We start from the raw sequence: 13,984 nt of genomic DNA on the forward strand, positions 1-13,984 counted from the left end.
ACCTCTACCGGCTCCATGGCTTCCCTACAAATCTAAAAAGTCTAAAATTACTGTATTAAGCGAAAAGTTGCTAAGAAGAAACATTTATGTTGTGTATGTACAAGTGTGGGTAAGACAGAGAGATGACAAACAGGAAAATGGCTGCTGCGTGAGGGCTGGTTACATAAGACAACGGATTTCTTAAATTTTTTCTTGTCACTCTCATTACATAAGGAAAAGCTATAAACCGGGGCTTGGGGGAGATCGTCTGGTGAGGATCTGGCGGTTCGGTAGAGGATCTATATAATTTATCACCCAAACCAGGACACTGTCACAAGGGAAAGGGGACACTATTAATAACAATGCTAGGTCAGCAGCTGGAAGCCAATGTCCCAGGTGACCCTAGGTGCCTGATCACTGTAGAGAAGCAGGGCTCATGGGTTACACTCTCTAGGTCAGCTTCAATGGCCCTGGGAAGCAACATAAGGGTCAGCAGGGAGGTCAAGCTAGGCAAAGAAGGGCAGGAGGGGTCTCTGGAGATGGAAAAGGGGATGTGACATAGGAAAATGAAGCCAGGGCCTGGGGCACCTCCTCACCCAGAATAGCTCCTCCTAGAGTGCCCCCGCCCCGCCCTTGTCTGTACCAAGCCCAGATTCAGGGTGGCAATCTTTACCCTCTTCCTTCCTGGGGTAAGTCAGAACTCAGTCACTGAAGACCCACTCAGACTTACACGCTGTCCCTTCTGAGGCACCACCTCAGCTCAGGACACCTAGGGCCACCCTCTCAGTAACTGTGCCCTGTATGTTCAGGAGAGCCGGCCCGTTCATACACCACCAACCGACTCCTAAGTCACAGCCGCTCTGGCTGGGGACACTCCAGCACTGCTGAAAAGGCTCGAGGAGAGCGGGGACACAAGGGGCCTGGGATCCTGCTACCTCTCTTAAAGCCGCTTGCATCTTCTCTCCGCTCAGCTCCATTTCCCCTGCTTCCTCTCCCTGCCACTAAGCTTTATAAATTCCCTTTCTTCCGATGGAACTAAAATATGACCCCAGAGACACAGAAAGCAAAGGAAGGGACGGTTAGTGCAGCCAGTAAAGTGTCTGCTGCGAAGGCACCAGGATCTGGGTTCAGATCTCCGGCCACACACAAAAATCGAGACACGGTGCTGCGTGTTCACAACCCAGCACTTAGCAGGCAGAGACGGCTGTGTCCCCAGAGCTCGCTGGCCAGCCAGTCTAGCCCGTCTATGAGCGCTGAGCAGAGTGAGAGAGGCTATCTCAAACCAAGGGGGGCAGCACCTCAGAAGACACCCAACCCTGACCTCTAGTCTCCACAGGCATGTGCACACATACCCACATGAACACACACACACGCACTACACACATACACACAAACACAAAAATAAACAGGAGAAAAAAGCAAAACAATGAGGCTAAAACGAACAAGACTCGTGGACAGACACGGGAAGATCCGACAGAGGCCTCTCAGGAACTGAGTCCAGAGTTTAAGAGGTTTTCAGAAAAGTCCCCGCAACCAGATGGAGACAGGACTACCCTGAGCAGTGATCCTACACACACACACACACACACACACACACACACACACACCTTGCCCCAAAGGCCTGGATGCTTCAGGTACTGTGTGAGAGCTGGTTTGGGGGTGTCTGCATGTGCTGAGTAGCCTCAGGTGAACTGGCATCATGTATGGTCAGGTCTGTACCCCCAGGAGAGGCCTTGTGCTTCACTGGGAAGGCTCTCTAAATGAAGGACTCTGAAAGTAGACAAGTGCTGGCCACGGCACTTCCAGCCTGTTTCCAGCTACTCCCTATCCGTGTTCAGCTTTTTCTAGCCACCAGCTTTGATCCATAGCAACCTCAGCCCACCTGCAAGCAGGACCTTAGCAGTTCCTTTCCTATGTCCAAGGGGTACCTGAAGTGACCTCAACAGCAGATCCAGGAGAAGGGGTTCTGCCTTCAAGCCTGCCCCTCGGGAAGCCTTCCACTGCTGCTCTGATGTCCCGCCTCAGTGACGATGGGAAGTGATACGCCTGAGACCATGAAGACAACGGAGTTCAAATATGTCCCCAGGTTCTTGGTTGTTCCTCTCAGAAGGCCAACCCAACCACCCACCCTCCTGCCTAGAGTATACTTAGTTCCTTAGTTCCTAGCTTCTAGAAGGATGAGGTGGTGTGACCTCAGGGATACCATTCCTGAAAGTTCATTTGGCGGAGATTTGAGGCTAGAAGCAGATCTCACAGCCCCTCCGCCCTCAGAGAGCAGCACCCCAGAGGACATATCAAAGTCTCAGAAGATACATGAGCAGCTCTGTTGTGAAGGCCACTTGAAGGGACAGCTGGATGGTGTATCAGTAGGGCACTAGGTCTTGAGGTGACACATTAAGTAGTAGGACATCTGCAAACACTAACAGCAGCAGGAACTCTTATGACCTGACCCTTGAGTGAGGAAGCCATCTTGATGTCTGACCCTATGACGTCACAAGAAACAATACAATTCTTTAAGTCACTATAGTTTGGGGTACCTTATTAGGAAAAGGCAACCAATATGATGGTCCTCAGAGCACCAAGTAAGTCTGCCATGAGAGACGCAATGACAGCAGGTCCTGTCTTGAGCCATGAGTGGACCTACCATAAGTAGCACCTTCAAGGACAGATATGGTAACCACAGCACCTAGGGAAAGGTGCCCAGAAGGGAGATGGCCATCAAGGCTGCCGCAAGCCCTTTTCTATCTTCAGGGCCTCACCTCAACAACAGCAAGAACAACAACAACAACAACAACAACAACAACAACATACCATACTCAGGAATACTGTTACATGCCAGTGACCCCCCATAGTGAATGCAGAGAAATCCCATGTACCTGATGTTTATGGCTTGCTGTGGTCATAAGCTAAGCCTCCTGCATTTGAAACATGAAGAGTCATATGGTAATTCTGAAAGCCCAGAAACCTTTTCAAAGTCAACTTCTTAAATCACTGTGAAAAATGGAATGTGCCTGTTCCTATTTTTAATAAATTGGGGGCGACACTGCCTCCCACCTACAGCATCTCCTTGGCTTCAGAACTGAAATAACAGCAAGCTAGGGTTTCACACAATCCACACGGGCCAGAGCATGGGAGGAAACGTGCTGGAGACCAGCGCGGGCTCCAGGTCACATTTTTGGGGATCAGGGATAGGAGGAACTCCTGCCTCAGAGCTGAACCCAAGCAAAATGGCAAATGTTGGGTCTGTGCTGAGTTCCCAGCTGTACTGACCTGTGTAACCACCTTGGTTCTTTTAAACAACAGATTTCAAGTCAGTGGGGAATGAGTTTTTAATGAAGCAGACACCCTGGTTTTCAAAAATAACAAAATTGCATTAATTTCAGTTTGCCCCATATTGTCTTAAACTCTGATCATTATAATTATTCAACATGTGGGATGGTGGTGATTAATATCAACAATCTGATAGAATCTGTAATTACCTGAGAGACAAGTTTCTGGGCATGTCTATGAGGGAGTTTCTTCATGTGGTTAACTGAGGTGGGAAAAACCATGGTGACTCTGGGCAGCGCCATTCCACAGGCTGAGGTCCTTGCACAGCATAAAGAGGAGAAAGCTGGGCACCAGAGTTCATCTCTTCCTGCTTCCTGACTATAGATGCAGTGTGGCCACCACCCCACACTCCTGCCACTGAGTCTTCCCTGCCCTGATGGACTGGTGCCTTCAAACTGTGAGCCAGACAAAGGCTTCCTAAGTGGTGGTGTCAGGTGTTTTGTCGCAGTGAAGAAAAGAGTAACACACATGAGTCTCTGCCTGATTCAGGTAGGAAGCACTGGCCCTGACCCCAGCAAGAGCAAGCCACATTGGAACTCTGGGAACAGAATGTCATACTTACCCAGGGTAGACAGCGCCATACCCAATGCAAGGGCCACAGCTGAGAAGACCAGGTCCCTGTCGTGTGCCAGCATGTTAGCAATAAAAGCTCACTGCAGCAGAGCTTGTGTAACAGACTAAAAGCAAACAAGAGGTAGATAGTGCCTGAAGAGCAATACTCAGCACACAACACGGCTCATCATAGGTTCGGAGGCAAAGGAAAAGTCAAGCTAGAAAGGAAGAATAGCACCAGTGGAGGCCCCAGCCCTTAGCATCAGGACCACTGGCAGTATGGACAGCCCCCTCAGCATCAGGACCACTGGCAGTATGGACAGCCCCCTCAGCATCAGGACCACTGGCCATATGGACAGCCCCCTCAGCATCAGGGCCACTGGCCGTATGGACAGCCCCCTCAGCATCAGGACCACTGGCCGTATGGACAGCCCCCTCAGCATCAGGACCACTGGCAGTATGGACAGCCCCCTCAGCATCAGGACCACTGGCAGTATGGACAGCCCCCTCAGCATCAGGACCACTGGCAGCATGGACAGCCCCCTCAGCATCAGGACCACTGGCAGTATGGACAGCCCCCTCAGCATCAGGACCACTGGCAGTATGGACAGCCCCCTCAGCATCAGGACCACTGGCAGTATGGACAGCCCCCTCAGCATCAGGAACACTGGCAGTATGGACAGCCCCCTCAGCATCAGTACCATTGGCAGTATGGACAGCCCCCTCAGCACTCACAGGTATGGAAGCTGGTGAGAACACACAATCTTCCTGTAGCTACATCTGTAAAACAAAGACGCAGTGACCAATGGGACAGACACCTTTGGCAGCCATGCCTAGAGGCAAACTGTTGGGTTGCTGAGCAAATGGGCCATATGAGCACAGTGTGCCAGCCATGTTTTGGTTACACATGGAAAAGGATCTGCTTAAGTGCCTGGAAGAGGCAATGCGTAAACACACTGACTACAAGGTTCTAGTGACTGGGAACAGGTGGCAGCCGGCTCAGTGGGAAGTGACGACAGCCTCACCCACAGGTGAGTCTTCTGTCGAGCCAGCACCCAGCAAAGCCAGGCAGACATCCACCTCACTGTTCATAGGTCATCAGGGCTCAAGGTATGCGGGTCCTACCAGCTCCCCGACCTCAGTCAACAACACACCTACTGTATACTCATTGTATACTCAAAGCTCTTGCTATTTGAATTGCATCCATGGACCAGTAACATTACCTGGGAGCTGTTAGACCTCTAGATCCTTTTGAACCCAGAATCTGTGTCTTCAAGTCCCTTCCCCAGGGGGCACAGAGGCACTAATGACACTTTGAGAACCTATATGAGCTATTCAATCCAACTATTTGGAAAAAAATGTTTTCACACAGATTGGCTTCCCTCGGACCCCCCTCAGCAAGTCTGTGAGCCTCACTAGCAGAGAGAAGCTCTGAACAAAAATGGCTTTCAGTGTTATCTGCATTGCCTCTCGACTGAAAACTGGGTGGCTAAATTTTTAAACAAAAAGCTGGCTTATTTTTAGCATTGTAAACTGCACAACCAGATGGATAGACACACAGAGATGACATTCGTTACATAAAAATGTCTGACTGTGGGTCCCAAGTCCATTCTAGATGGGCCTCGTTGGCCAGAAGGAAAAGAAGAACTAGGCTTCATAGCTATTCAAGGGTTCTCCTGGACTATATACTGTACCTGGAACTCAGGAACTCACGAGCAAACATCCCGAGAAACAGGGGCACAGGAACTCCTGGCCAGGACCAGATGCCCTCTTTCCCAACCTGCACACACGTCCTCCTACCCACACCCGGGGCCATTCAGACAGGGTAAAAAACCAGGGAAGAGCCTCATTCCCACCAGCCAAAGGCTCGAATACCAAAGCCTCCCCAAGGCTGGGGATAAGAATCACCAACAGCCCAGGTCTGAGCTACACAAGAGTCCTCCTCTCCCTTAGCGTGGAGCTGCAGGCAAAGGCTGGGAGGCAGCTCCTCAGTGGGACACTTAGCATTCAAGCCCGATGGACTGAGTTCAGCCCCCTGAACATACGTTCTAGAAGTCAGATGTGATGGCACGCACTTGCAATACCAACTCCGGGGAGAAAGAGACAGGAGAATCCTTGCAGCTCACTGGCCAAACAGCTAAGCCTACTTGGCAGGCGGCAGGCTAGTGAGAGACTCCGTCTCAGAAACAAAACAAACAAAAGGAAGATAGTGACTGAAGAACAATACTGCCCTCTGTCTTACATACCACCACACACATCACACACCACACACATACCACATACTCACACATACACACACCATATGCACACCACACCCACACACACCACACATACACACATACACACACAACACACCATACCATACACATACCACACACTCACACAAACATACATCATACACAACACCACACATACCACACATACACACACACCATACACAACACATACCACACATACACACACACCATACACCATACACACACACCACACACATACCACATATACACACACCACAAACACATACACACCACACACACATACCATACACACACCACACCACACACACACAACACACAAGCACACACATGCATATACCACATACCACACACACATACACCCACACAAGCACACACATGCATATACCACATACCACACACACATACCACACCACACAAACACACATACCTCAATACCACAGCTGGGCCAAACGACACTTTGAAATACAGAAGAGCCTGAGTAGGGGCAGCCTCAGCACGTCACTCTCTGCCTTTTGAGCTCTGAGTCATAACATCAACGAAAGAGAGGCAAGTGTCACTGTATATAACTAGAGCCATGGGCTACGGGTAGCATACATACCTCCCAGGACACCCAAAGAAAGTCACCAGATTCAAAATGAACAGACTTTGGTTGGTTGGTCTGCTTTCTGATTTTTAAACATTCTCACTACATAGACCAGCCTGGCCTCAAACCCATGATCCTCCTGTCTCAGATTACAACCAATGCATGGTAACTGCATGTTTGAACCACGTGTCTCTTCAGCCAGCGTTAACCATGCAAAGTGGAACCAGTCACAACCCAGCAATGAAATAGAACCAACGTACAGGAAGACTAAAAAACCCGAGCCTACAAATACCTTCAACATGTTCAACCTAAGAAAATGCGGAACTCAGAAGATGCCCCAACTGGTAAGAAGGACACATGCTCCACTATGTTCATAGCAGCCTTATTTATAATAGCCAGAAGCTGGAAGGAACCCAGATGCCCCTCAACAGAGGAATGGATACAGAAGATGTGGTACATCTACACAATGGAGTACTACTCAGCTATTAAAAAGAATGAATTTATGAAATTCCTGGCCAAATGGATGGACCTGGAGGGCATCATCCTGAGTGAGGTAACACATTCACAAAGGAACTCACACAATATGTACTCACTGATAAGTGGATATTAGCCCAAAACCTAAGATACCCAAGATATAAGATACAATTTCCTAAACACATGAAACTCAAGAAAAATGAAGACTGAAGTGTGAACACTATGTCCCTCCTTAGAAGTGGGAGCAAAACACCCTTGGAAGGAGTTACAGAGACAAAGTTTGGAGCTGAGATAAAAGGATGGACCATGTAGACACTACCATATCCGGGGATCCATCCCATAATCAGCTTCCAAATGCTGACACCATTGCATACACTAGCAAGATTATGCTGAAAGGACCCTGATATAGCTGTCTCTTGTCAGAGTATGCCTGGGCCTAGCAAGCATAGAAGTGGATGCTCACAGTCGGCTATTGGATGGATCACATGGCCTCCAATGAAGGAGCTAGAGAAAGTACCAAAGAAGCTAAAGGGATCTGCAACACTATAGGTGGAACAACATTATGAACTAACCAGTACCCCGGAGCTCTTGACTCTAGCTGCATATGCATCAAAAGATGGCCTAGTCGGCCATCACTGGAAAGAGAGGCCCATTGGACACGCAAACTTTATATGCCCCAGTACAGGGGAACGCCAGGGCCATAAAAGGGGAGTGGGTGGGTAGGGGAGAGGGGGTGGGTGGCTATGGGGGACTTTTGGTATAGCATTGCAAATGTAAATGAGCGAAATACCTAATAAAAAATGGAAAAAAAAAAAAAAAAAAAAAAAAAAAAAAAAAGAAAATGCGGAACTCAGAGAACAAGGTGTTATCATTCTCAGTGGGTGAATTCTCAATATAAAAAGTAAAACTGGGCCAGGGAGATGAGTCAGCAGGTAAAGGCACTGACTGCCAAGCCTGACAGCCTGAGTTTAATCCCTGGAAGTCACATGTCAGAAAGGAACCGACACTCTCAAGTTGTTTTCAGACTTCCACATGTGTGCCACAATCTGACAGCCCCAAGTCTGCTGTCTCTCACTCTCCATTTCCATCCAAGTGAGCCAGTCCTGGACACCTGTTGTGACATAGCTATGACATTCCTCGAAATTCATCCTAAGGTGACAGGGCCAGAGATGTGCACGCAGACACTCACAGCCATGTAGTTTATATTTCAAAAAAATGTCCACCAGTTGGAAATTAAGTAAACAGGGCAACGACAGCTACACAGAGGAAAGAAGAGCTGGTTGTTCCTCAGAGTCACAGGGATGTAGACAAGAGATGCCTAACCTCACCCAGGGCCAATCCACCTCCACAAGCTGAACCTCAGCTTTTTCCAGGAAGGGACTTGGTGTCCTTCAAGAGTGTCCACTGAATGTGATACGCCACCCGGGCAAAGAGCTGCTGACAAGAATCTAGCAGCCAACTGATGCTTCGGACCTCTCCGATGTTGGTGGCATGTTGATAAATTAAAAAGCAGGTTACAGCAAAACGGTGTGTATTGAGTGTTCCCGTTTCTGTACAAAAGGGGAGGGGGAAGGGGTCTCTACACAGCTGTAGGTGTGACTGCATTCCTAGGTCCCTGGAAGAAAGCCTGGGGGTCAGCAAACACCAGGCATTCACCTGGAGACCTCACCAGGATGAGCATGCATGTTGGCATAAAGAATAACTTCTTTTTCAAAGGTATACATTGTGATGCACTTTTAATTAGAAAAAAAAAGGGGGGGTTTAAATTTTCTTTTTTAAACAGTGTTTTAAATGTCCGGGTTCCTGTCCTGCACTGTGCTCCCCAACTTACCACCCTGGAGAGGCACCCTCACTCATTTCCAGGATCCAGGATGGGAGCAAGCCTTCTCAGCTATCAGGTCCTCCCTCCTGTTAAGGGGACACCACAGTGGGTCTGAGATGGCAAGCTCTGGACTGCTAGGATGGACCAATGTCTCAGCAGGTTACCCTAGTGTGAAGGCGCTGCAAAGCCCTCGGTATCTCAGGAGCACCAAGGCAATGTTAGGAGGCTCTTCTTCTAGTATAAACCAGAGCACAGAGCCAAGGAAACAGAGCCCTTGCTTGAAACGAGAAAGGAAAGGAATTCTTCTCTTGCCCCAAGTATCAGCCAGGGAGGAACAGCACTCTGGGTTCCAGGAGGACTAATAGAAACAGAGGCCATTTAAGATCTTATTTGGGACAACTATACTCTTCAGTCGCAATTTACCTGCTACTTTGTTAAAATGCCCTCCTATTTTCTTCCTTTTTCCCCCTTTGCTGAGCAAATTTGATATATTAATTAGGTGTTTTAATCTAAAAAAAAAAATCATCAGAAGGTCTCACATTACCATGGCAACTGTACAGTTCCAGTACTTGCAAGCCACCAGCACAGCACGGCTGCCTCTTAGGCCCCACTACATCAGGAGAAGGGGGTGACTTGTGTCCCCTGAAACCCAGGAGTCCAGGCCCTAGTCCCTCTCTGAAGGCTGCTCTTCTGCCCCAGCTGCACTCATTCTATGTAAATGAATCTTAACACCGCCACTCAAGGCACTGGCATGGAAGGAAACACGACACCATGACTCTATGTGCACCCTGCTAATGACACGGATAAGAGGAGCCAAGTGGTTACCCACCCAGAGAGCATTCTCAGCCGCCAGGCCCAGGACTCCACTTGGTCACTCAAACTCACCAAAACCTAGTTAAGTTCTCAAGGTATGCCAATCCAGAGCCACACAGCCAATGATGAGCATCCCCTAATGACACGTCGTAAAAAACAGGTCTGGTGAGCCACGTCAGCAGCTCAGCTCACGTAAGCCCAGAACAGTTAGTGCCCTCTGTCACTCAACTACGAGCAACTAAGGAGGTGGGTTCTCAGGTGACAGAGAGCACCACACTGGCCTTGCCCCAATGCCCCTCGGAGAACCCTTGAGTTCCAAGGCAACACACTGTGAGGAAGAAAACATGGACGTAGACCAACGCCCCCAGCCCCTGTGCTACATCACTTTCTGTTTCCACCCTGCTGCCTTGGAGACATGATTCAGAGACGTGGAAGGATGGCCAGCCCTTAGCTGGCACCAGCGAGTACTGAAAGCAAATGTGTTTTCCAGACCTCTCATCTTGTAGCCAGAAACCCAATGCAAACCAGTTTCCTGCTCGGCTCCTTCTCGCAACTGGGCAGTTTTATTGGTTGTTTTTGGTTGGTTGGTTGGTTAGTTGGTTGGTTGGTTGGTTTTTAACTCTGAGTACTGATGTTGAAAATAAAAGTCTAACATGTGAGTCCTGTTGTCCCCAAGTTCAGAGCACAGTGACCGGCCACCTCAGAACACAATGTACCTGATGCAGATGGACCTGAATGCCCCTCCCCTGCTGACCATACTCAGCAGAGGCCTGGAACTCACTGGCCTGGCCTCATGCCTCCCGTTTCCAATAGGAACGCCAGCATGTAGCCTCATGTGCTCTCCAACACTGGCCTGAGTTCTGATTATTGTAATTTCCTAAATGCTTAAATTATTTATTGGAAATAAGTAGCTTGGGCTCCTATGCTGAACTGTGTTCTAAAATTATAAAAATCCATCATATCTCTGTAGGCTGCCTACAAATGAAAATGCATATTTTAACTATTTTAAGAAAATGTCAAAAAACATCAAATGTGTCATGACTGTACCATTTAAAATTATCCGCATGGCATCTGTAGGGAAAAGCTATAAGTTACATGTGAAGCCATCCCAGTTCTCCCAAAGCTGTATCCAGCAGGTGCTAAGTCAAGGGTCCTTGTACCTAGCAGGGCTCCAGCTGCTGGGCTTGCAGGGCCAAATGCCTGGCACCTCCCCGCCCCCCCGCCAGCTCCCCACCAGGTTACCCTGCTGCTACTCAAGAGACACTGGTCCTCCAGGTCAACTATCACTGCAGAAAGAACACGAGTTCCCCGAGGGCGGGTCTTTTCACAAAGACAAGGATGGATTGTGCAGCATAATCCGGTGAAGGTTCTGGGTTTGAAGGATGGAACACCTCAAACTGAAGGGCCCAAGCCCCTGTGCCACCTGTAGGGCAGCCACCTCTCTTCACAAACTGCACACCAAGCAAGAATCTCCTGGAATTAAAAGTAACCACGCAGCCTGCACACCACCCATAAAGGAAAATGAAAACGTGCGGTGCCGGTGCGCTTTAGTGGGCGGTGTCGCGCCTGAGCCTGGAGCCTCCACCATCACCGACTCTCACCTCGAAAGGCGAGCCAGAACCTCATCTACCCGCTGCGCTGTCACTGGAAACAGGACGCGCCATGGGGACTTCAGTCGTGGCCCAATAGTTTCCCCGGAAACGCAGACTCCCCAAGAAGTGGTCCCACCCAGGTGGCGACTTCGTCCCAACGCAGAGAAATGCCACCCCCGCGTCCGCCCTGAGACAGCGCGCGAGGTCTCCAGAGGCCCGGGTACCCGGCTGTCCCCGGGAGTCCCCAGTGGGCGGTTTCACTCACCGTCCTCCTTGTCGTCAAACACCGGCCTCCGCGCGCTGCCTGACGATATGGACGACATAGACATCCTCTTCTTCCACTTGCTCCACTGAAACAGGGGGCGCGGCTGCGCGCGGGCATCTCCGGCGTCCCGGGCCCGGGGCTGGCTAGCTGCCGGCGGCGGCAAGGCGGGGGACACATCGGAGCCCGCGGGGCGCGCACGACCGGGAGGCGGCGAACTGGGGGGCGCCGCGGCGCTGCTGCCCCTTCTCTCCGCCCCGCTCCTCATCGCCAGGCCTGGGTATGCGCAGCGGCCACAGCCCGGAACATGGCCCGCGCCCGACCCTGGGAGAGCAGAGCGCTAAGGGCCGGCAACGCCGGCCGTTCTCCTGGTATCTGCTCTGGCTCGCCAGGGCAGCCGACCCGCCCGCGGATTGCGAGCAGCGGGGCGGGGCCGGAGGGGTGGACTCAGGGTGGAGTCGGGAACCGGGGCGGGGCCAGGGCGGGGCTGGTATTAGATTCCGTGCGCAGCACACAGAGTGGGCTACCCGCGGAAAAGGGTCTAGTTCGCGGAGGCTCGACCCTTGCACCGAAAAGGCAACGGAGATAAAAGCGAGAGAGAACAGATGCTAGTCGCCTCCCTCCTATCTTGAAGTGCCCAAGAGGCCAGAAATGAGGACTCTTTCCTTCACAGGGCGGCGGAGACCTTTGGGGGCCCTGCAGGAATGTTGTGACTAGCGAGCAACCGGGAATCCTCTGGGCCTTCCAACCTCTGCTGTCTTCGTAGAAAAAGTCGATTGCAGATTTCTACCACTCTGTCTTTAGAAACCTCAAACTTTAGGCCGCGGTTTTGCGCTGTGAGCATAATGGGGGTCGAGAAGTATCTAAGCTGTGGTGGCAGCAGGGTGTTATCCCGCTCTGAGGCCACAGGCGGCAGGGGATCTGGACGCCTGAGGAGGGCGGGAGGAGGGCGGAGTCTGGCATGCAAGCCCCGCCCAGAGTGGACATTAAGACCCTTAACATACAGATGCTCTTGTTCAGAAACCTGGTTGTACTTTACCCTAGACTAGCTCCTCTGACCTCTCTTTGTATAGCTTATTGGGCAGCTAATAGAGTCCTCTAGTACAGCTTTGCGTCAAAGACCCGGGGAGGGACACAAGTCATCTAGGGCCTTGTGTCCTCACTAGGGTCTCCACTGCACATTGGGAAGCCTGGAACTCAGCTAAGCCTTCTGTCTCGCTCCTGCTCCTGCTCCTGCTCCTGCTCCTGCTCCTGCTCCTGCTCCTGCTCCTGCTCCTGCTCCTGCTCCTGCTCCTGCTCCTGCTCCTGCTCCTGCTCCTGCTCCTGCTCCTGCTCCTGCTCCTGCTCCTGCTCCTGCTCCTGCTCCTGCTCCTGCTCCTGCTCCTGCTGCTCCTGCTGCTCCTGCTGCTCCTGCTGCTCCTGCTGCTCCTGCTGCTCCTGCTGCTCCTGCTGCTCCTGCTGCTCCTGCTGCTCCTGCTGCTCCTGCTGCTCCTGCTGCTCCTGCTGCTCCTGCTGCTCCTGCTGCTCCTGCTGCTCCTGCTGCTCCTGCTGCTCCTGCTGCTCCTGCTGCTCCTGCTCCTGCTCCTGCTCCTGCTCCTCCTGCTCCTGCTCCTGCTCCTGCTCCTGCTCCTGCTCCTGCTCCTGCTCCTGCTCCTGTTCCTCCTGCTCCTGCTCCTGCTCCTGCTCCTGCTCCTGCTCCTGCTCCTGCTCCTGCTCCTGCTCCTGCTCCTGCTCCTGCTCCTCCTGCTCCTGCTCCTGCTCTTGCTCCTGCTCCTGCTGCTCCTGCTCCTGCTGCTCCTGCTCCTGCTCCTGCTGCTCCTGCTCCTGCTCCTGCTCCTGCTCCTGCTCCTGCTCCTGCTCCTGCTCCTGCTCCTGTTCCTCCTGCTCCTGCTCCTGCTCCTGCTCCTGCTGCTCCTGCTCCTGTTCCTCCTGCTCCTGCTCCTGCTCCTGCTCCTGCTCCTGCTCCTGCTCCTCCTGCTCCTGCTCCTGCTCCTGCTCCTGCTCCTGCTCCTGCTCCTGCTCCTGCTCCTGCTCCTGCTCCTGCTCCTGCTGCTCCTGCTCCTGCTCCTGCTCCATTCACAAGGTCGGGATGCTTGGCTTCCAGTGTCTAAGGACTTGTTACTGGGAACCCCTTTTTTGATTACTCAGTGGTCTGACTGTCAAAAGTATCTGCCTGCTTAAGTCCTGCCCTAAAACCTGGTCACAAAGATAGCCCTCCTCTCCAGCACCTGGAAGACCTGGAGTGTCCCTCCTTCTGTCCCTATGTGGATTATGGATGACCACAAGGCAGCAGGTTCCTCCCTGTCATGATTTCTTCCA

General features: G+C 51.5%; 1 protein-coding gene across 3 annotated transcripts in view; it reads right to left on the reverse strand.

Annotated features, from left to right (window-relative positions):
- Positions 1-13,984, reverse strand: part of Stk32c (serine/threonine kinase 32C) — a 109,670-nt gene that overhangs the window by 72,793 nt on the left and 22,893 nt on the right. Inside the window, exon 1 of one of the 3 annotated variants that reach the window (NM_021302.3) lies at positions 11,669-12,064. The exons of 1 other annotated variant lie outside the window; for it this stretch is intronic. In NM_021302.3, coding sequence (NP_067277.2) covers positions 11,669-11,933 — 265 coding nt within the window. In that variant the 5' untranslated portion in view covers positions 11,934-12,064. Of the gene's footprint in view, positions 1-11,668; positions 12,122-13,984 lie in introns of those variants that run through there. One more of the 3 variants, XM_006536216.4, reaches the window with a different exon arrangement.

The sequence above is a fragment of the Mus musculus genome, chromosome 7, assembly GCF_000001635.26.
Source record: "Mus musculus strain C57BL/6J chromosome 7, GRCm38.p6 C57BL/6J".
Classification (NCBI taxonomy): Eukaryota; Metazoa; Chordata; class Mammalia; order Rodentia; family Muridae; genus Mus; species Mus musculus.